At 40.0% G+C, this 23,994-nt stretch overlaps 1 protein-coding gene across 5 annotated transcripts in view; it reads left to right on the top strand.

The window, feature by feature from the left end:
* Nucleotides 1-4,178: 4,178 nt before the first annotated feature.
* Nucleotides 4,179-23,994, top strand: part of AFF4 (ALF transcription elongation factor 4) — a gene marked incomplete at its 5' end in the record, with an annotated part of 52,479 nt that continues 32,663 nt past the window's right edge. Inside the window, 5 exons of one of the 5 annotated variants that reach the window (XM_083600089.1) lie at nucleotides 4,179-4,587; nucleotides 17,048-17,135; nucleotides 17,554-17,680; nucleotides 21,264-22,052; nucleotides 23,436-23,480. In XM_083600089.1, the coding sequence (XP_083456215.1) occupies nucleotides 17,131-17,135; nucleotides 17,554-17,680; nucleotides 21,264-22,052; nucleotides 23,436-23,480 (966 nt within the window). Of the gene's footprint in view, nucleotides 4,658-17,034; nucleotides 17,136-17,553; nucleotides 17,681-21,263; nucleotides 22,053-23,435; nucleotides 23,481-23,994 lie in introns of those variants that run through there. The other 4 variants (XM_083600090.1, XM_083600091.1, XM_083600087.1 and 1 more) reach the window with 4 other exon arrangements.

Below are 23,994 nucleotides of genomic sequence, written 5' to 3'. Positions count from 1 at the left end.
AAACTAGCCTACTGTACGAAGGCAAAAGGTACATCCATTGATTCACCCACTTTTGCTTCTGGCCCCAGTCAAAAGGTGCACCACCCCTTCTCTACCACGCCAGATTACATTTTGGGGTGGTATATTGCTGGTCTTCTAGTAGTTTGCTGTTTATCGAAAACTATGTCGTGGAAAAAGAGCCTAGTCTAGTATTTTCTGGTGGACAAGGATTTCTACATGACAAACCATTCAGTCATGCTTCATTTTGAACTGCTACTGCCTGGAGATGATGGTACTATATGCTTTTCCCAAATGTATAGGTCAGTTTTAAGTGGCTTATTCAGGTTTCATGTCAACTTTGTCAGTGTAATCAAACCTGTTGTAAATTATCCCAGTGAAGATTAGGCATCAACCACACAGTTAAATGTGAAGCATGAAAGTGTTTTAACTAACCCTTTTCCTCAAGGTAATGCGCAAGGATGCCTGGGCTGCAAATGGGAGAGATTCTCACAAATCTGATTTTCCTGCCTAAACAGATAAACATACATCATTGCAATGGTAATGTAGATGTGGCCTTTCCTGCTTATGTGTGAAAGAGACTTCCAGCAATTCATGTTACCTTAAATATATATTCCTTACCAGATAGATTATCTCATATGGGTTTCAACAATGTTTGCTGAAGACATAGAAACTCTGGAGCAGGTATCTTTCAAATGTCAAAAAAAGTGAATTTTTTAGAAACAGATTTAATTTGAGAAATTTATCTAAAACCTAAGATAAATTTGTTCAAGGACATGGAATTGGTTATCTTTCTTTTCAACAGCAGCAAAACCATCTATAATTATAACCGGAAAATGCTGAATCTTCCCCGTTATGGATTGGTTGTTAAGAGACAAGGGACATGGTTTGCATGGAAAAATTGACAAACTTTGTGAGTAAAGGCACGTAGGCTGCTAAAGAGCTTTATTGAAAAGTGAAGTATGTAATATTTTGGAACGACAAAGTGCCAAAAAATCTACAACGATAGATTTGGGGCAATATTTAAGGACACTCCTTTATGATGTTTTAATTATCTGTGAATGAAGTCCTGTGTACTTAAGTTGACCATGTTAAAGAGATGTTGTTAACTGAACCTTAATTTATTCAACCTTACTCATTCCACTGAGAAAATGAATAGACTTTATTTGATGAATAGATCTTATTGCACTGATTTTATGGGTTATTGATAGCCATTTGGAGACTTGGAGGAATTTATTTTAGTGTTCAACACTGAGCATCATACAGCTTCACAGACACTTTGAAGAATGTACACTGGAACGTACCGCAGAGGCTTTCCTTCTCGTGAAGTCTTCTGTGGCATGGTTTGCATGTTTTTATTCTTAGAATATGTATTCAGAACCCTTTCAAACATGCCTCTTGATTTGTTAAAGTCATTACAGAGTGGTTTAAAATTACTTGAACTGGACCTTGTTTTTGAACCTTCTATTGTTGTTTTTCAGCCTGGGAATGAGTTATATATCATACAAAGAATTTGAACTGGTTTCAATAATTAATTACAGGAGAGGACAAAGAACATCAAAGGGGGGAAATGAAAGCAATCCATAAGCTGGTGTTGTTGTCTCTGTCAAGGGCAATTAATATCCTAATCTAACCTAGGGCAGTTGAGACCAGTGCATGGTATGCACAGATGTTGACAGAATGTGGAGTCCTGTTAACCCCTTTGGGGTCTCTATCAAGCTCTGTCTTGCTATCACTAACAGCAGGGGGTCATTTGAATACCAGGCTCTTTAGAGAAAGGGGGGTGGATTCAACGCTGTGAATCAAAGTGACATTGTCTTCTCCTTGTATTTAGCATCTCTATTGTTATAAAACATGTTCTGCTGCATGAAAAGATTCTTTTACTTCTTGAATTATGTACATATTTGGTTGATTCCCCTCATCTGAAATAAATATAACAACTGGTGTAATTTGTTTTCTATATACCACAACAAAAGCAATTTTGTGTGTGCAGATATTTTCCTATGTCTACCAACTGTTTGTGGTCGCTATATTTCCAGTAGCTAGAGTTTCAGAGAAATGTGGGCATTAAATGGGAACCATGTGGTAGGGAGTAAAAAAATCACTTCCTGCTTTTAGAACATTAATTGATGAAGCCCTTCTGACAAACATATTCAGTCATTGGAATTGTGATAAAATATAGAAGCAGCAGTCTCTGTTGAAGAGAGTTTTATTTCTTATGGACATTCATAGTGGGAAAATGTAGAATACCATCCTCTGTTGTTTACATAAAGGTAAAGGGACCCCTGACCATTAGGTCCAGTCGTGACCGACTCTGGGGTTGCGGCACTCATCTCACTTTATTGGCCGAGGGAGCCGGCGTACAGCTTCTGGGTCATGTGGCCAGCATGACTAAGCCGCTTCTGGCGAACCAGAGCAGTGCACGGAAACACTGTTTACCTTCCCGTCAGAGCGGTACCTATTTATCTATTTGCACTTTGACATGCTTTCGAACTGCTAGGTTGGCAGGAGCAGGGACCGAGCAACGGGAGCTCACCCTGTTGCAGGGATTCGAACCACCGACTTTCTGATCAGCAAGTCCTAGGCTCTGTGGTTTAACCCACCCGCGTCCACATAGAGACACTTTATTGATTGCCAAGTATACTTGCTATATTAGATATATCTCGCCTACTGGGGCGGGGAGGGGTGGTAATGCTGAAGGAAATAGGCTTACATTCTTGAAAGTAGCTGGCAAAAGAGAAACAGAATTCTGCAGTTGGCTGACAAAGAGGACATTGGCAGAGTTCGAAGAAGTACAGTATGCTGTTTCTTTTGAGAAAACCAATTCTGCTTTACAAGCTAGTGCTAGGTGTCCAGTCCACCCCAATGTGTATTTTCAGGCAGATATTGTGGAAACAACATCTTCTCCATAAGGCTATCACAAGGAAACAGATATTGTAAAAAGCTGTCCCTAAACTAAGTTTGTGTGTGTGTGTAGTACAGAACAATAAATTATCTGTGTTGTTTTGCTCTCATCTGCCTGTTTGCATTTACTGAATGATATCAAATTATTCTGGTTTATTATAGATTTCTAGTCACCACCTCTGGATTTATTCTAGTGTGTTAGTGGACCCTTAATGTGAAATTCCATTGCTGTATGACCACACACTACCTCTCTTTTTTGAGGCATTTGAGTCTGATAATAGGCAGCAGGGTGAGGCAACTGTCCTTTTAGGTCTATGAACAGAAGGAGGATCTTGTTATTCCTGTCCATCCTGTCAGTGCACTGCATGCAAAGTGTCCTCTCTTCATAAATGGTTTTAGAGCACCCAGAAACGAAGAGATAAACCCATGTTTACTTCTGTTCTTTAAGCTGGATATTGTTACCAACTTTCTCTTTCTTGAGATTTGAGCCCGTTGCACCTATAAAATGTTGTCGAGGGGCTCTCTCTTTGGAAGGAATTGTCAGCAGCAGCGAGGAGTGTTTCCCCCCGTCAGAACCTGCAATTATATTATTCGTAAACTTAGTAAGGGTACAATACTTGTTAACATATGAAGGCTTTAGATAGCTTTCTTGGCTAATAATATGTGTTACCTGGGTGGATAAAATCACTTAAAAAAACCACAATTTAAGTTAGTGGGCGCCTGTCGGTCGGATCTCAACAGGAATGCCGTTTCTCAAAACAGGGGCAGGCAAATGACTGCGGAGAACGAGGAGGAGGCTACCGATATTGCAGGGAATCTGAAGGAGAAGCCCTCCCGCAGAAAGCAGTGACCTCCTTGGGCATTTGCGTGGAAGAATTGCGCACCATACCCGATTTGAATCCATTCCTCAATGGCGGCTAGGCATGCGTTTAACCCCCTTAACTCGCCCCTTGAGCTTTGCAGGACTCCATCCCTCGGATGCTCCGAGGGGGACTCCCAGACTCCTATGCAAACCCAGACGCTACTTCGCCGCATCCGCCCGGATCGACCACAGCACAGGCGCCCACGTTGCTGCTCCGACTTTCCCCTGTAGAGGGCGCGGGAGAGCAACGGTTTTTTGTAATCATCGACTTCAAAAAAAGAAAAAAAGAAAATGAAGCGATCCCTGGTCATGTGACGCGCCCGAATCCTCCTGCGCTTCCTTTCTGGGCGAGGGCGGTGCTCGCCTTCTCCCGGCGGCGTTGGCTGCTTTCCGCCGGGGGGTCACGTGGTGAGGCCTTAGGCCCCTCCTCTCAGCTGCTGGGCTTTGGGGCGGCGGGGCTGTGCTTGCCGCGGGGGCTGCTGGGTAATCCGACTCCAGAGAGGGAAAGAGAAGGAGGGAGGCGGCGGCGGCGGCAGAGACTGGCGTCGTCGGGGAGGCCCTGACACCGCCGCCCTCTCGCGTTTCAGCGCAGCCCCGGCTCGGCGGCCCCCAGACATGGAGCGGCGGGGGAGCCGGAGATGGAACTCCGCCTCCGCGCCTTTCTCTCCGCGGTGATCTCCCTCGGCCTGCCCCTCCTCTCGCCTGTGGCGGCGGCGGCGGCGGCGGCTGCTGCTTCTTCTGGGGCCTTCCTGGCTCTCCTCACGCCCGCCCGGCGGTGGCGGCAACCGGGAAATGGTCGGGGTGTAGCGACGGAGCCAGCGGAGGTGAGTGGCCGGGCGGCTCGGGGCTGAGCTGGCGCCGCTGTCGGTGGCACTTGGGCTGGGGCGAGGCAAGGTAAGGTAGGCCCCGCTTCTCCCCCCCCTCAGGTAGCGGGAAGAAGGAGCCCTCCCTGGGGATGGGTGAGACGGCCCCTCCCTCCTCGCTGCCGAGGCTCTTATTACACCCCCGTCCCAGACACCCCCCCCCCGATAGAAAGCGTCGAAAGTCGCCTCAGGATGTATCTCCCCCGCTCTTTCCCTCTTCTTCCGGGAGGGGTGGTGGTGGTGGATGGGTAGGCATTTTCTGCTTCCGCTCCTCCCTCTCTACTTTGGAATGGGCTTCCTTTCTTCGCTTCTCCCAAGCCCCGGATTCTCCCCGTCCTCCCTCCTTCGAAATTCAGGGGAGCTCCTCTCCCTTGGATCCCTTTCCTAATCTGTCGCTTACTGCTCTCCGTACTTCATCCTTAAGCGAGGTATCCCCAGAATAACTGCTAGCATAGGGATAAGCACACCTGGTTACTAGCGCTTCTATTTCTCCCCCCCCCCCCATATATATGCCGTATCACATAAATGCACACACGTGAGGGCTTCTGATGATACATTGTGTGTTCGAAGGATGGAAGCAGAGATGGGATGGCACTGCCTTTCTTTCCCAGAAGTGCCCGTAGCTTGAGATAAATGTGCATCTGAGCTTGTTCTTGGATGGTTTTGCTAACTAAACCACACCACCTCCTCTATTGCAATAGTTGGGTTTTAATCCCACTCACTCCAGTGATCAGTCAGCAGTTGTTATGTTTGTTATGTTGTTGAAATACTGAGTAGCTCTTAGGACAGATCAGGCAAAGCGATTGTAGCTCTGTAGATTGCTTTTTGAGTGAGTTTTCTGGCAGATCCTATCTGTCTATGTCAGCAGAAGTTCCTCTAAAAGTGATATGGGGATTTCACCATCTCTTTTGTTACTATACCCAAAGCTGCAGTAGTCTCACCATTTGAAGGAAGGACTGTCTTGATCTCTGTTACTCCACACAGAATCTGAATTTGAAATGTCTTATCCAATGTAACACGGATAAGATACATATTAACTGTATATCTATTATCTCTTTAACTGTAATACTGAGGGCAGGTTTACATAATATTAGTTCTGTATTTGTGGGACATCCCAACTGTCCTTAACAATGAGTATTAACAAATATAACATGTGAATTGGGTAATTGTGAACAGAGCAGTCCTTCCGCAAAGGTCTACTATCACTGGAACTCCTGCTGGCACAGCTCATGTGTTGTGTTGATCTCAGTACTGTATGTACACCTGAGTAAGAACAATCATAATTACTTGTGCAAAAATGTATTTGAACTGCTTGTGTATAAGTATGGAATGGTAGCTATAGTTTGGATGGGATCCAGAAAGCCTTGGATGATACAGCTCTGGGCCAACAGTGTTGATAGAAGAAGCTTTCAATTGTGTTGATCTCTTTCTAGGCAGAAATGAGATGTTAATGACTCAGACTTAGTTCCTTATCATCTGTTGAAAGAGCTTGACTCTGAGAAATGTGAAAAAGAAACATTTTACAATTTACTATATTGCCTTAAGGAATCAGGACAGTATCCTTGCGCTGTGATTTGAAAGGTATGGTGTTGAGAGTGAGAGGAACGAAAGTCATTTAGCAAAGAGTAGTGTTCCAAGGAAAATACTGCTCAGACAAGTATCACACTTCTTTCCTTTGTTTATTACTGTGCCTGTTACCTTCAGCAAATGACTGTTGTTTATCAGGCTGATAATTTAATGGGGACATTTGGATTTAAATCTGTTGAATCCTATTGACGATAATAGGATTAAGCTAGTTTAAATCTAAATACTTTGCTTTAAGTGACGGTGAGTTCATAACCTAAGCCCCACAATTTGTTTGGACTAAATTTTCTATATATCACAAAATTAAGGCTAAAGAACCTCTTATCTTACTTTGTATGCACTTGACTATTACTATGGGATGTACCAGAACAGAAGTTTAACAAAGACTCCACCAATACTTATGAGATTACATTGTTTATTGTCAATAAAGTTATGATTTCCTCCTGACTTAAATCTTGTCTCAAAGCTGCTGTAGCCACAAGTGGGGGCTGATTTCTGGTTTAAGCTCTTAAGCCCATATGTTTTCCTCTCTGCACATAATAGCCTCTAGGTTGGAGCAAATTTAAATTTGGCCTTCAGCACAGGGGCAAAGGGTTGCAAGTCCAAATTGCCCCCCTCCTTAAAGATGTCATGGAACTCACATGCCATATATAGGTTTATTTTTTTACCTGAATGGAACTTAAGTTTATTCACCCTCATCTTCTCTATCACTGACCTCAGACGAATAGAGAGATGACACTGCTTCACCAGGAGTTGACAGTTTTCATCAGTATATTGATAGCCAGGTCAGGTAGCCAGCACCAGTTGATGTAAGTTTTCTGAGTAATTTTGAATTAGAAAACTATTTCTCCTCTCCTTACGTATATGTGTGTGATTCTTAATTTGCAAAGTATATATGCTTTCTAGGGAAAATGACCTGTTAAATTGTAGTTTAACTGGTATGCAGCAGGGAATCCATTTAGTGATTTTATCCTCATCTTCAGTTCTAAACTGATGGTATGGTGAACTAAAACCTGTCCTTAGATCTTTGTCAAATGCATTTTTTGGGAGACAGGGAGTTGTCTTGGTTAGGCTAAAACTTGGATGAAGGGTCTATATACTTCCTGACAGGAGATCCCTGCCAGTGCTTGTGTCTTGCTGTGTTCTCCCTGTTCAGTTATTCTAAGGTAGATTGCAGTCATTGTCATTTTAAAATATGGGACTTCCCAGTAGCAAGTGGCAAGCCCATGAAAGAGGTCAGTGAATAGACACAGGCCTCCCTAGTCCAGTTCTAACATTTTATTTTCTGAAGCACCCTGGTTCTCATAATATTTCCTATAGAATGTACCCTGCCCTTTTATTATTGTTTGTCTGCGAGGCACTATATTCACTGATACTGTATAAATAATCAACAGTATTTATCTCTTCTGTTTAAAGAATCAGATGATCATAGTTTGAACATGCAACTAAAAATGAACTATATGCATAATCAGCAGCTGTTTAGTAATGTTTGGAAATGCTAAGGACATGAACTGCCACTATTAAAGTGTTTAAATAATATCCTAATAAATACTAAACTAATACCAAATTTCTGAAATGAGCTTTGACCAGAAACCATGGTGCAGCAAATTTAGTGGCACTCTGCTGACAGTAAGACTTTCATCAGAGGGAAAGGGAGGAAAACCTCCCTCTGTATTCTCCCCCCCCCCCCTCATGATTGCTCTAGAGCAGGGGCGCCCAACTCCCAAGAGACTGCGATCCACTCACAGAATAAAAAACTGGCAGTGATCTACCCCATTTTTGGGGTGTTCAGGTCAAAGTTGTTGAGCTTCGTTCAGGGACAAAAATGTCAAAATTGTGGAAAGGGGAAAACTCACTCACCAAAAGATCGCTAAGAAAACAATCTCTCTCACAGCGAAAAGTCCATCTTCCGTTACAGCTATCATGCGAAAATGGAGGACAGGCCGAGGGGGGTGGGGCTGGATGCTCTGATGACAATGCAAAGGAAAAGGAGACCGCGATCAACTGGAACCTTCCAGGCATCAAACAGTTGATCTCAATTGACCTGTTGGACACCCCTGCTCTAGAGGATCCTCCAGTCTGTCAAGCAAGCAACTGAGAGGGTCTGCCTTTGTAAATTACAAACTGCTTATTGACGAATCAATGGGTAATGCAAGAGGTCTTTGGGAGATGTGGAAAGGAGATCTAGGTATCAGCACTGTGAAACATGACAGGTTTGATAAGGTCTGGCCCTATTTTATAAGTTACATGAATAACTCACCTTAATCCACTGCACCATATGACAATGTGGAGTTACATGGATATGAAATTATCTGTTCATTGTGTTGCTTAGTGATCACTGTATTGTAACAGGAAAATATATTTTGCATTTGTATATCCCTGGTCCTGAATGGGGTAACTGTGCCCCTGAAGGACCAGGTGCACAGCCTGGGAGTCATTCTGGACTCACAGCTGTCCATGGAGATGCAGGTCAATTCTGTGTCCAGGGCAGCTGTTTATCAGCTCCATCTGGTACGCAGGCTGAGACCCTACCTGCCCGCAGACTGTCTCACCAGAGTGGTGCATGCTCTAGTTATCTCTTGCTTGGACTACTGCAATGCGCTCTATGTGGGGCTACCTTTGAAGGTAACCTGGAAACTACAACTAATCCAGAATGCAGCAGCTAGACTGGTGACTGGGAGCGGCCGCCGAGACCATATAACACCGGTCTTGAAAGACCTACACTGGTTCCCAGTACATTTCCGAGCACAATTCAAAGTGTTGGTGCTGACCTTTAAAGCCCTAAATGGCCTCGGTCCAGTATACCTGAAGGAGCGTCTCCACCCCTGTTGTTCTGCCCGGACACTGAGGTCCAGTGCCAAGGGCCTTCTGGTGGTTCCCAGAAGTTACAGGGAACCAGGCAGAGGGCCTTCTTGGTAGTGGCGCCCGCCCTGTGGAACGCCCTCCCACCAGATGTCAAATAGAAAAACAACTACCAGACTTTTAGAAGACATCCGAAGGCAGCCCTCTTTAGGGAAGCTTTTAATGTTTAATATGTTATTGTATTGTAGTGTTCTGTTGGAAGCCAACCAGATGGGCGGGGTATAAATAATAATAATAATAATAATAATAATAATAATAATAATAATAATAATAATTATTATTATTATTACTATTTAAATCACACTGTGATTATTGGATTTGAATTGTTTTATTTTTAAAAAACCTTTAATACAGTGATTCTCAAATGGTGTGGCATTTGACATCAAGTATAGTGGGAAGATTCAAGGATAATCAAAGAAATATTTAAACATTTCAGTGTAGTATAGGATCATAATATGTTTTTATTTTCAGAATATGGATAAATATTTTTTCAAAATGAGAACAAGAGCATCAAGAATATTGAGGACAATCCTAGTTGTCATTTATAATTATATTTTGGGAGTTATTCAAGTTCTTATGTAGCTGCATTGTTTTACACTTTCTGGATGTCCCACGATCATATTATAAAATAGTTGTATTCTGTGTTATAAATTAAGCACGAGCAAATTTTCTCTGGTACAGAGAAAAAGTTTGAGAACCACTGCTTTAATAAATACCTTTTGGGGGTGAAATTTCTTTCCTCCCAGTACCACTGATTGACGTCTTACTGTCAGCTGAGCAACACCACTCGACACAACCCACTGTGAATATAAAACTATATATAAAATTCTGAAAAGCTGGTACCTATTTATATCCTTCTCATATTTTACATAGTGAATATATATAATAGCTCACATAGTCCTACATATAAATGAGACTTTTTGTCTTATTTTTGAAGCAGTATTGAATATATGCTTCCCATCCTTATTCTGCTTTCAGATAAGATGGCAGTATTGGCAAGTAGGAAGGAATAACGTTGTGGTGAAGTAGTTAAGTGTTGTTTGTCAACAACTAGAATGTGTTCATGTAGTCATGGTTTTTTGCTCAGTCTTAGATTTATGAAGACCAGTGGTTTGATGAAAAGCCTGGTTAATTTATGCTTTGCTTTTGCATTTTATTGCAGTAACAGGTATGGTTTGCTAGAAGACATTCTGTTATGATTATATCCTTTGAGTCAATAGGCATGTTCTGTTTGGCACAGACCATAGATATCATGCTATGGGAGGTGCATAAGCTTCATACTTATAAGTGTCTGGGCAAAAAAAATGCAGCCACTCAGGCAGAAATGGATTGAGGAATTGAAGGATTTGTATAAGATTTACTGGGTAATCCATAAAGAAGTGGAAGTAAGGCAGTGTCTGTACCAGCCCTCTGAATTACCCATCAAAGTTACTAGCCAATAAATAAATAAATAACCAACCAACGTACAGTACCTGCCTTGTACTTACAAGAGGAGTTGGTAGAGTAGAGGGGTCTTTCTAGCCTTTTTTATGAGTAGGTGAGGAAAACATTTGAAATGAAGCTGACTAGTGGAGGGCACATAGAATGTTCCCTGCCTTGTTCTCTCCTCACCTGGTTTCTGTCCCGGATGTGCAGAAAGGGGCTTCACTGCCTGGTTGCTGAGCATAGAAGGCTTGTAAGTGAAGGCGTGGGTCCCTGTGTCACTTCATCAGCTCGTTATGTTTCTTTGTTGAGCCACACAAGGTACAAAGCACTCTTCTATGTGTGTCCAGAACAGAAGCTTAGCGGACTATCAAAGCAACCCAGCCTTCCACTGACAGACTCCTTGATTTCAGTTCTAGGTGAGGAGGAGGCAAAGTGCCCTCCTATACAACATAAAACTGAGCAGACTGCCAGAAGAAGCAGGTGGGTGGGTGGGTGTGCGCGCGCACACACAAACAGTATGTAGCACCCTTAATCGAAAAATCTCAGGATGGTTAACATTAAAATCCAATTGAATAACCGTGTACTGGAAGCAACCATTTTACATTCATTCAATTGACACACAACCATGCACACGCTCATCATTACTGAAGCAGAAGATGGGTTCCTGTTCTTAATAGTTATAGTAAAAATGTTAGACTGGGGGAAATGGAGAGGCTCAGGTAGTGAAGAATGAATGCAAACAAATGTAGCTACATGCACATGGCTTAATTTTAGTTGGGAATGTGGGCTAAGGTTAGTGCAATCCTATGTTGCTCAAAAGTAAGTCCCATTGCTTTCAATGAGAGTTCTTTGCAGCTAAATGTGTACTGGAATGCAGCTTTAAGCCCAAAGCCTTATAGAAGAGACAAATGTTGGGCTGAGGTTTGGACAGTGAGGAAAGGGGATGGGAACATCAAATGGCAACAGAAAGGCATAGAGGGTCACCATCCGAAGTGTTAGCAGAGTGTAATTGTGACAATATGTTAAGACTTAAGCTTGTGGCCATATGACTTTGGAAAAGTTTATGCTTCAAGAGAGTTGAGCCAAATTCTTGTTCATTTTTGCAGTTAAGTGAGATAATACATTGGAGAAGATACTAAAATTGTTGATGTATTCATAAGAAGCTCTTCTCAGTTAAGAAGGTGATGATACCTTTGTAGGCATCAAATTCCTGAGCATTGAGAGAGCTGTTAATTCCATTGTGTTTCTACAGTACTTCCACTTCTTGCCATAGTTGGTTTCTCAGTCACCTGACATATATCAAATAGTCTTAACCTGATGATTTGATTATATGACTAATGTTATATTAAGGCAGTGAATAAGCTATAGTGGATAGTAATGTACAGACTGTGTATTTGAATTTACAGAGAAATGATGAATACCTACATACTTTTGGTTCACATATATTTTTGAGTTTAATTAATTATGGAAATAAGACAATACATCAGGAACTGTCAGAGCTATGTACTTGGGCATGTAAAAGCATGCCCCACAGAAACTCTGCATGCTAATCATTCTGCTGTAACTACAAGAACTAAGAGTGATATCTAAGTACGTCATACTCAGATTAGCGCCATTGAAATCAGTGAACTTGTAGAACTTAAGTACATTCTGAGTATGACTAACACTGGATATGACCCTAAATATCAAATTCTCTGGAATAATATCCAGCTTTTCTCCAAATAGTGTTGATATATTAATTTCTTTGTCTTGTGGCTTTTGTCCTGAATACTGTAGGTATTCAGGATTAAGTGAAGCTCAAGTCATCCACTGGTATAAGGATAACTGAACAGGAAACTGTTGAAACCAAAGACACTTTGTTTTATTTCAGTGATAGACAAAGCTGATAAAGGTTTATTAGAGCTTTCAGAATGAAAGTGGATGAAGCCAACTTTGAATGTTGTTTTGTTGTCTTTTAGCTTGCTTTTGCTTTGTTGGTGAAACAAGGAACAGTCAGGCTAGAATAATCCTGTGTATTTTGAATGAAGTAGAAACACTTTTGGAAACAGACCAGTGCAACTATAACTTTACTAACTTCAGTCAGCAGGGCTTATCATAACTGGGGAATCTCGTAACTGCAACCAAGCAAGTTGGCAGCATTTTTATGCTTCCTTTGGAACAATGAGGTTCCAATTATAGAGAAACTGTCATCTCTGATACTCTCATAATATTGAGACTTAATTATTTTAATTCATTATATTGTTATTTGACAAATAATGTCACATGAAGCCATATTTTATCTTGTTATCAAATAAACTGATATTTATTAAAGTGACAGAGCTTCAGACCTGGTATTAAAGGTGAAAGAAATAAACATAACAGATTATGGCATTTAATTGTGAACTTGGCAAACTATGCCCTCATAAATTTATTCTGCATTATTACATTCCTGGCAGTTTCAGCTGAAATACGATTTTTAAAAGCCCCTTTTATGTGCAAGATTATAACAGCCCTATGCCAACATTATTGCTACGAGTGAGGCAGTCTGTAACTGACGCTGACATGAATGCCTGTGTATATCAGATACATGCATTGATACAAGTTTGCTGTGTATCAAAGCTAACCATTGGATACTAAACTACTGTAAAAGATACCTGCCTTTGAATGATAGGGACATATTCTTGTGCACAATGGGTATATTACATCACTTATTTCAAGACTTTTTGAATTTCTTACTGAGCAAATGTATTTACTTTTAGCTTTCAGAAGCATATATTATATCAGAAATGACCCAAAGGCCTTCAGTTAATTAATGTTGCCTCCTAGGGTGGTGCTCATATTTTAGAGTGGAGGGTAGAACTTAGTCCTTAATAATATCTTGTGGATTTTGTATTGTCAGTTGTTTTAGTTTTTTCCTGGTTTTAAATTGTCTTTTACATACTTTTGTCAGGTCACATTGAGACTTTATTGTAAAAAGTAACTGATAAATGAAATAAATAATTTGCTCATTTTAGATTATACAAGTTTGTGTAGAACTGCATTAGCTCAGCATATACTTGGTATTTTGAAATGATTTCTTAGATCTGCTGTACTTCTAACTATTTCTGGTGGTAGTTAGGTGGATAGGCATCCTGTGGAATAACAAAGACCTAGTTATTTATAGCTGTGCTGGAGCTTATTTATCATTCATAGCCAAATATTGGCAAACATAGCTCATGTTGCATCATGTCTAGTTCACTGGCACTGAATGTGCTTTTGCTTATGAAAGCATTTAAACAACAAACCATTCAAAAGCCCTCAAGACCACTGAAATGGTGATTTCTTCTCAAGGAGATACTTCAAAACTCACTAACATTCTTTAATAGAATTTTTAAATCTTGTTTTTCAAAAAGCCTTATACATAAACGCGTAAATGCTTGTATTTGTGTTTTGGGCATGAAACATGGCAGTCGGCTATACAGTACATTCATTTGATTTGAATAGCACTGCACTGTATCTCAGTGATACTGCATGTGCTTTGCATCCCAAAAGTTCCAGGTTAAATCTGACATCTTGACATAGATCTGGGAAAGACTGCCTGAAAGTGTTAAACCCTGGAGAGCCACTGCCAGTTGGTGTGAATGGTATTGAACTACATGGACCAATGGTATCACTCAGTATAGCAATTGTGCATGTTCTTAAGAGGACAGTACTGTAGTTTAGAACGTATTAGATAATGACAGGGGTGAGTAGGAGGAAATGAAACCACATCCAAAAATGGTGACATCCTTTGACATCTTAACATCCTTTATCCTACCAATTTCCTAGTATGTGTGATATGTCTTGTTTTGTTTTGTTTTGTTTTTTGTCAAATGAAGGTAGAATGACTTTTAAAGATTGATATGTAAACTTCTGCCTTTGGCCAAAATGCTTAGTGTTTCAGAATAAATGTTCTTATTGTCATAGAACAAGGGTCAGCAAACTTTTCAGCCATGGGCCGGTCCACCGTCCGTCAGACCATGTGGTGGGCCAGACTATATTTTTTTGCGGTGAGGGGGGGATGAACGAATTCCTATGCCCCACAAATAACCCAGAGATGCATTTTAAATAAAAGGACACATTCTACTCATGTAAAAGCGTGCTGATTCCTGGACCGTCTTGCAGCTTTAAAATAAATAAGTAGAGTTTAATTTTTCAAAATCACCCTTTCATAGATAGTTGATGGTAGTGAATGTATTTAACTCTGGTTTTAACACTTAGTATGTCACTTCATTTGATCTTCAGTGGTGTTTATCCTTCTACCTTCCAGGTATATTTGCCTGAGGACAAGCTTAAGGTTTGAAAAGTCACCTGCAATGTTGGTTTTTAAAGATAATTACTGATTGAAGTTTGCTTTTGCTTTTGTTATAAAGCTTCTAATTTAGTAAATAACTGTTGCTGTTTTGCCAGCTTAAAGGTTAATTAAAGTTACTAAGTTAATTGTTTGCCTTCTAGGCATGTTTCAAATAATACTTTTTAATATAAAAGCTAAACATCATAGCTAGAGCAATTTCATGATTTCCTAATGCATTCTGTCTTTAATATTCATAGTAATATTTCTCATTCTGGATAAATGGTGCATTTTGTTTAAAAATGTTGGGTAGTATCCAACATTGCTATTCTGCTAGTGCAACAGACTTCTACTTGCACAACAAAATCCTCCCTGCAGCCCTGGCATACCCTCCACATCTGTTCTAGAGGGTTGCAAGACCCTCTGGAGAAGATTTTGGTGGTGTGGGGGGAGAGGAAGTCCCATAAGTCACACTTAGCATTAGATATAATCCATTACACTGGTACCTCAACTTATGAATGTGATCCGTTTCAGGGTGCCATCCGCACCCCGAAAAGTCTGTAAGTAGAGTGTTGCTACTGCGCGTGCGCAAAGCACATAGTTTGCTTCTGCGCATGCACTGAACCCGGAAGTAAACACTTCCAGGTTTGCCGCGTTCATAACCTGAAAAGCTGCAACGTGAAGCAAACGTAACATGAGGTATGACTGTACTTCCATTCTAGTTTATAAAGGAGGGTGTTACTGAGAAGGCAATGGATTATACAAAATACGTAAAGTGAGATTTATTCCACTAGCTGTTAATGGTTACGTAAGATTCAGTTTTGCGATGAACCTTTGTGAGCTTTCCAGAACCTTTGAGAGTTTACTTGGCTCAGTCTGTGACTGGGTGGAGTGGACTGACTATAAACGTTCTGTGCAATAAGTCATCAGCCAGATGTTTCTTGTGAAGAAGCTCTTCACTGTGCCCCATCAAGTGGTTATTAGTGGCAGTTAAACTTATGGCTCTGGAAATCTTGGGGTGACCGCATACCTATGTGTTTAGAAGATACTGCACATTAAATAATCTCTTCTTATAACAGGAGTGGGGAACTGAGGGCTGCATTCTCTCATGGAAGAACTTCTGGGGGCTTCATGCCACTGATGGATGAGGCCAGAGGCAAAAATGGATTGTGACTCTTGCCTTCTATAGTAGGCTACTATCCAGTCACACAAAAGTCAGAGGTTCTATACCCACACACCCACACCCTCCATCTAGGTTACCAAGAATCATTGTTAGAGGTCAAGGCCATATTCCAGCCAGGCAGAAGCACTCAATGTGGGTGCAGAGCAGGCCTGGGGAGGGGTGTAGACTGGGGAGAGGGACTTGCCCAGGATGAATGCCACCAAGGGTGAGACAGAGGCCTAGAGGGCTATATTTGGCCTCTGGGCCTACAGTTCCCCACCCACACTATATAAAGTAAGTGAATTTCATGGAGATTCCACAACTTAACTTCCTTCTGCTTGTAATAGACTGACAGCCTAGGCAGAAGTCAAATTATTGTGAAAATAGTGTTAATTGAAGTTGACCTAAGAGGATATCCAGCTTTGTGATCAGAGGTGTACTCATTTAATGAGGTTTTCCTGCCACCATTTCTTCACTGCAGCCCATACACCCTCAAGAAGCCTCTACTGAAGGTTGCAGGACTCAGGAAAGGCCCAGTACAGTATGTGACATGGGCCGCAGTGGGAGGGGGCAGTGACCAAAAATTAGATGGAGGCAGGTTGCACGTGGTATCGCTCTAGATGACTTTTGGGAAAGAAAAGTGGTGGCCGCTGTGAATTAACCCCCCCTTCCAAATTTGTTCTACCCTGTTTGATCTACCCTGTCCTCACCTTGGAAATCCAAACTAAAACTCAGCCCTAATTGAAAGTAAGTTCGTGTTCTGAACATGAAACACTCTTAGTGTGACTTTGCACTCAGCACACCATGTTCACAAACTTTCTTGTAAGTAGAATCTTGTTCTTAACTTAGATGCTTCCTTGAGCTTAAGGGGAATCCTTTTAGATTTATGGCATATATTTAGAGCAGTAGGTCAAATTAAAGCAGTGTTCTGTTACGTCAGATGTCAGTAAGCCTGTTTTATAAGGGAAACCTTCCAAGTTCTTAACCCACAAGGATCAGAAGCTCCTATTCAGGGAGGAAGTGTAGGCATTTTTAGAGGTTGTTGTAAATTTGGAGATGTTTACTGAAATGTGTATTTAGAGTAGAAATGTCATTTTTAGGGAACCTAGAAACAGCAAAGCTGAGAGCATGCTACGGAGGATGGACACCAAGGAGGCTCTGTTGGGGACAGAAAGAAAGAAAAATGAGGTAGATCAAACGTAGATGGCAATTGTTGTATATGGGAATGTGTGTTCATAGGCTGGCTGGTGGGAGGTGATTTGAATATAAAAAATAGAAAGCTGAAGTTAATAAAGTGTTTAATTTGATAAAAACCTTTGATTCTCATCTCGATTGGCCTATTCTAATTATGCAGGTAACATGATCTAAGAGTAGGAGTTCGTTTAAATAATGCTTTGCGGTTTTACATATCAAAGTAATTGCATAAGTTATACCAGTGTCATATCTGTAAGGCAAGTTGTAGTGTTGAGGCATTCCCTATCTTAAAAAGAATGCACCGGAGGGTGTTAAAGGGGAGGGGGGTTCATAAGACTGTCCAGGGGACAACCCTTCATCAGTTTTTTTACCTCTGTACCCATTTAGGTAATCAAATTGTTTTTGTTCATAGCAACATGAACCGTGAAGACCGGAATGCGCTGCGTATCAAAGAAAGAGAGAGGCGTAATCAAGAAATTCAGCAGGGTGAAGAAGCCTTTCCACCTAACTCTCCTCTCTTTGCTGAACCATATAAAGTTGTAAGTGCATGAGGTTTTTTAAAAATGCAGTTTTTATCTCACTCCAAATTAAAATGGTTTGAGTTTTCCCCCCTGTAATACAACTTCAGTATCATATGGTTTCATTAAAATATGAATAAATGTCATTTATATAGTGGTTCCAAGTCTTACATCCTCAAAATTCCTGTGATGTAGGCAAGAGTCTACAAGAGACATGACTGTGGAAGAGATTAAGACCTGTTGCTCTAGATCTAGAAAAAATAAAGAAACCTGGAAGTTGTATTGTTATGATTTGAACATTTTTAAAGTAATGTTGCTGAAATATAAGATTACTAGAATTTTATGACTGCTCTGGTTTTAACACAAGGACATTGTATCAACATTTTTTTTAAAAAAGAAAGAATTAAATATCTCATTACGCTAGTATCATTAACTATCCACACTTGAAACTAGCTTGCAGTTGAACAGCCTAAATTTGAAATTATAGAAATGATAAATGTGAATTAGAGCCCTAAAGTAGTTGAACAGATAATTGTTATAAAGTACTCTTGCCTTTGTAGTAAAAGAGTAATACAGCATATTAACATTTTTGAACTTTGTAGACAATTGTCTATTAATTACAAGTAATTGTCGGAGCTTGATGTTTTTAGTCTGGCTCTTTATGTGTAAGGTTCACTAGTTAATACTGCTAATTTGCTTTGTTCATGCAGTTAAATCTAATTGTAGCTGTTGTGAGTAAGATTGAAACCAAACTACAAGGAAGACTGGGTTATGAAATACTGTCAGTTTGAGAAATTTGGGTTTTGTTTTGTTTTGTTTTGTTTTAAATACTGACTTGTTTTTGTGAGGCTGCAAATGTATCTCCGTACAGCTCTCTTTCTGGCAACAGATTGGTTAAAGGTTAATTTTTTAAAATTGTCTGTCATTTAGCATGTGCATTTCACTAACAGTGACATATTTTCTTCATACCCCTGAATTTAAAGTTAACTTGGGTACATGTTTCCTTTCCTTCTCAATACCATATTCCTTCTCTGTGTTCTTCAAGGTGTGGTTACTGGACAATCAATACCATCTAATTATTTTGGTCTGTGATTTTTAGTTAGCGACTCATTCAAGGTGCTTGTCTCAAAGTTCTGCTGTTTATTACAAAAAATACATATGGTGAAGGGATTTGTGTTGACTAGTAAATGTTTGATATCAGGCAGCCTACAGAATACATTGCAATGTATGTATCTATCCATGGTGAGGTGGGAGTAAGGAGACCCATTGTCTCCTTTGCCATTTTTGTGTACATCAGGTTAAAATGGTTTTCTTTCAGGAGGCCTTTGCATTGTGGGTGCTGTTTTCTGCTCTCTTGTATTTTAATCTATGTTTTAATTTTTTTTTTCGGTTTCATGCTTCATTAATTATTTTTGTAAGCAGCTTTGTGATACATAGTAAAAAGTGTGGTATAAATTTCTTAAATAATAAATTAAACACGAGGGAAGGAGGGCACAATGACCTGTCTGTCTGATCTTGTTCCTCCTTCAGCCACCTTACATTTAAAAATGCCACTTAAGATATCTATAACTTCTCTAGTATAGGCTTTTAGCCATGTTATATATGGATTGGCCTGGGCAACGGGGGCAGTTGAATTCACTCCCAGCTATAAGATTGACCAGTGCTGATTTTGACTAACAATCACTAGAAAGAAAGAAAAACTGAAATCTTACTTGCTTCTTCTATCCTTTAAAAATATTCATAGGAGTGGAAGAAGCTGAAAGAAGGGAAAGTAGTCATTTATGTTTTTAGTCTTGTTTTTTAAAAGTATATGCATGATGGAAAGAGGTAGATACAGTGTACTGAAATACTAAGTAAGAGGAGTGCAGCTTAAACTACCTGAAAGGCATGTGAGTAGAGATTATAATAATAAATGGGTTTCAGTTATTTAAGAGGATTTTTTCAATTATCTATTTATCTTTGTTGCTTGAGCTTTACTACTTTAAAAAATCTGATTGGTTTCTAAATGTGCAAAAAACAGTTTTCAAACTGTTTCTTCTACCATAAGAAGCTTTTAGTGCCTTTCTCATTTTGCTCCCAGAACCATGCAAATCCTAATGAATGTGATGTCTTGGGAATTCCTAAGAAAGCATCCTGAAAGGCTCCGTAAATGGAGATTTCGCCTTTTGGTCCTTTGAACAGTTACTTAGCAGAACCAGGAAAGACCCTTATATGTTCTGGTTGAGAGACATGTAGAGGGACCGCTTGTCATGGCCACTTTGTTTGGTGAATGGTAGCGTTAGAAGGAAAATCTGGTTAGGGATTTACAGAGAATCATTTGTGCATTTCTGGAATGATAAATATAATGGGTGATATCCAATGGTGCCAATTCACAAGCAGAACATATTTCTGCAAGAACAGTGTGACTTCCCTTCTCCTTCTCCTCCTACAGCTCCCTGCATGCCCCCCAGGTCTGCTCTAGAGAGTTGAGGAACCCTCCAGTACATTGGAGGGCACTAAGGCTGCAGGGGAGGACAAGAGAAAGGGGAATTTCACTGGTGCAGTGTTGGATATTTCCTAATGACTACGCTGTTGGATTCCTTAACTACAAGTTTTGTTTCTGTACAGTAGGGGTGAGGAACCTCTGGCCCATATGCCATATGTGATATCAAATGTGGGCCCAGGTATCAATGTGGTGTCAGAGGAACAATTGGAACCTTAAAGTGAGTTCCTTCTTGTGCCTTTGCTGGAACAAGACATGCTCCAGGATCTTCAAGTAGTTTGCATTGAAACCACAGCTAAAATGGGAGACTTTAAGCAGTGGTGTTAGTTGAAACTGCTTCCTGCTCCTAAATCAAGTCTCTTTGAAAATGCACTGGGAGCACATATTCAGAGGGGCTCACCTTTCACTGTCAGATGGGTAGCCCCGCCCACAGCTCAGATTTAGCTGGGGGGGGGGAGGTACAGCAGATACTGATCTAGACTGCTGGGGGAAACAGTCTGCCACCCTTGCTGTATAGGATGTCAGTATGATATGAAAATGTTCTTCTGTTTTAGAAAAGAGATGTTTCTAATATTTATACTGCACATCTGAAATGAGGCTTCTTTTGAGCTTTCTAAAGGAAAGGACACTTTCACAGGAGTAGAATAAATTGCATTTTAATAAATAAGTAACCAGTAATTGCTGAATCTTGAATATTTTTGTCATGAATATGGAGTTTGTGGAATATTCCATCTTCTAGTAAGAAACAATATGATTCAATATGATTGAAGAGCTAGATATAATTTATATTGGTTTTAGTAATAAACAATAGAGGGCGCCTCATCAGTTAATTAAACTTTAGTTTACTGGTGGCAATTAATAAAAGTGCACAGTACTGTTAGTATATTCATGACAAAATGAATTTTGGTGAAATCAGTAAGCATTAGCCATTGTGGATGGCAGATTAAGTGGTTCCCACGTTAATTTTATTTTTGGTGCAAAATAAAGACTGACCGCTTTATTCTGTAGGTAAATTTCAAATATATGTTATCATAAAGGACATTCAGCTGGCCCAAAAGTTTAATTGTAGAAGGAGTGTATTTTAAAATAAACTTCTGCATCATGTTTTTGTTCCTTACACAGACCAGCAAAGAAGATAAATTATCTAGCCGTATCCAAAGTATGCTTGGAAACTATGATGAAATGAAGGATTTTATAGGTGACCGGTCCCTCCAGAAGCTTGTTGAAATTCCTAAACCAACAGTACCATCAACAACAGATGAAAAATCAAACCAAAGTTTCTTTGGTGATCAGAGGCACAGTACTGGCTCTCATCAGAGCAGCAAATGGACGCCTGTAGGTCCAGCACCTAGCACTTCTTCCCAGTCGCAGAAGCGTTCCATAGGTTTACAGAGTGGACATGGTGGCCAGCGCAACAGTGGTAATAACACTAGCAGTAGTGGGCAAAGGCATGACCGTGACTCGTATAGCAGTAGTGGGAGCAGCAGTAGCCGTAAAAAAGCCCAGCATGGATCTGAACATTCAAAGTCCCGTTCTTCCAGCCCTGGAAAACCACCTACTGTTTCTTCTCTGAACTCCAGTCATTCCAGGTCTCATGGAAATGATCATCACAGCAAGGAACATCAGCGCTCCAAATCTCCGCGAGACCCTGATGCCAACTGGGACTCACCCTCCCGTGTCCCTTCCTTTTCTAGTGGTAGTCAGGCTTTCCCTCCTTCGCTTATGTCTAAATCTAACACAATGTTGCAGAAGCCTACTGCCTATGTAAGGCCTATGGATGGTCAGGAGTCCATGGAACCAAAGCTATCTTCTGAACACTACAGTAGCCAGACACACAGCAACAATATGAATGAACTGAAACCTGGTAAAGCACATCTAACAAAGCTGAAAATTCCGTCTCAGCCGCTTGACGTAAGTTGCCTTAAAAAAATTAAAATAAAATAAAGCTCATTTGTGCTTATTCCATGGATAAGAGAGACTGCTTAGAAAAATACTTTTATTGACATCTGAGCTGTATGTAAGGAACACACCTAACTAAAATGCAATAATTTCTTTTAATTTCAATTTCTTTGACAATTGAAGGATTTACAGCTTCCTGATCTGTCATGATTCTAATAACTGGGCATTTATGCTGGTCTGGCCTGGCACATGTTTTTGCTTGGGTGTTTCAGCTTTAAATAAACACTAATGTGACATTATGATTATTTTGTTTACAATTCAGTTGAGCATCTGCTCAGTCATAGTGGAAGATAAAATTGTGCTAAATATTGACTTTTAATAACGGTGTTTTATTAACAAGCGTATAGCAGCCTCATCTACTTCCCAGTCACAAATGACTGGTTGGAATTCATTGCTTCATGAATGGGTTTGCACAACAGGACTTTCCCTTCCTTTCCTTCCTCTGCAAGCCCCACCCCCTCCGGTACCTAAAACTGTTCTGGAGGGTTTCCAGGCTTTGAGGGAAGACCAGGAGACTGCAGAGGCAAATGAAGTCCCATTGCACAACCAAAAGTCCATTCTGCTCACACAGAGACAGTATTGGATACAACCCTCCTACTTGGTCATACTCAGAGTAGAATAATTGAAAACCATGTAATTGAACTATTACAGGTTAATTTGAATAGATTGATTTCATTGGATCAACTGTGAATATAACTGACTTGGACATAACACCCCGTTTGAAAAGAAAAAGCGAGAGAATGTGTACTGTCATTGTTCTGCAATGTCTTGCACTTTAAAATATAATTAAGATGCCATCTGATATTTAATTTCAAGTATGAAACAGTATTCATATGGGCATTTAATTCTTCATAGATTACTATTTCATTTTTCTTTTTTGTGTGTGTGCTGGATCTGACAGTGCAAAAAGAAATGGATATGAGAAACTGGGTTCTACCTTCTTTTTCTTCTTTGGCGATCACTCGTAGCCGAGTAAGATTGTCTTCCATAAACACGGTTTTAACAATGAGTGCGTAAGTGAAGCATTCATGAAACAGGAACGTTAAAATTATATTGCTTAGATTACCATTTTTCTCAGAAATTTAAAAAGTTAACAATAGTTTCCCTCAGCTGCATACATTTTAGGAAACTTTGATGAGAAATACAAAGGTGTGAACAAGTTATGAAAATATGTTTGTAGAGTCTCTTTTCATCTGCAGTATGAAAGCTGCTCTTTGTACCTTAATACTGAATTTGAATCCCATTTTAAGTAATTTTATAATAATTGAATTTTCTAGAAGTTTTATAACATTGAATTACAAATATGCCAGTTAAGTTCTGATCATTCATTTGTAGGCATCAGCATCCAGTGACATGAGCAGTGTGGATGAAATTCTAAAAGTAAGTTGTTCTCTTATTCTGGCTTTTGAGATTTTCTTGCTTAAATGTGTTGAATTTTTTGAAAAAATCCAAAATCAATTGCCCCCATATATTGCTTAACATTTCATTAAAAACTGATTATCTTTTTTTCCTCTTCTGTACACCATTGGTATCCACCAGTTTGTTCTCTATTTTTAATAATACTTTCGGATTATTTTTCTAAAGTCTTCCTTTGGTAAAGTCTTAAAATATTTTAAAAGAATATTTTCCTGTATATGCAAATCAGTATGTTACTGTATTTTCTCTTCAGAAATTAAATAAAAAGGTTATTTACCCCCCCCCCCCCCAATGATTGAATATGCATAGTGGAAAAGCATATCAATATATTAAATTAGCAATAAAACTGATGGATTAAATAAATAGATGTTTTGTTTTCCTTGGAAGGTTTCCTTAAGTCAATCAAATAATTTTTGTGTATCCTGCATGAAAATGACATTGATGTAATTCTGAAAGACTAATCACAGTCAGTCTTGAA

Source organism: Podarcis filfolensis, assembly GCF_964270895.1.
Source record: "Podarcis filfolensis genome assembly, chromosome: 2".
NCBI lineage: Eukaryota > Metazoa > Chordata > Lepidosauria > Squamata > Lacertidae > Podarcis > Podarcis filfolensis.
This window is presented reverse-complemented; position numbering and strand designations above follow the sequence as displayed.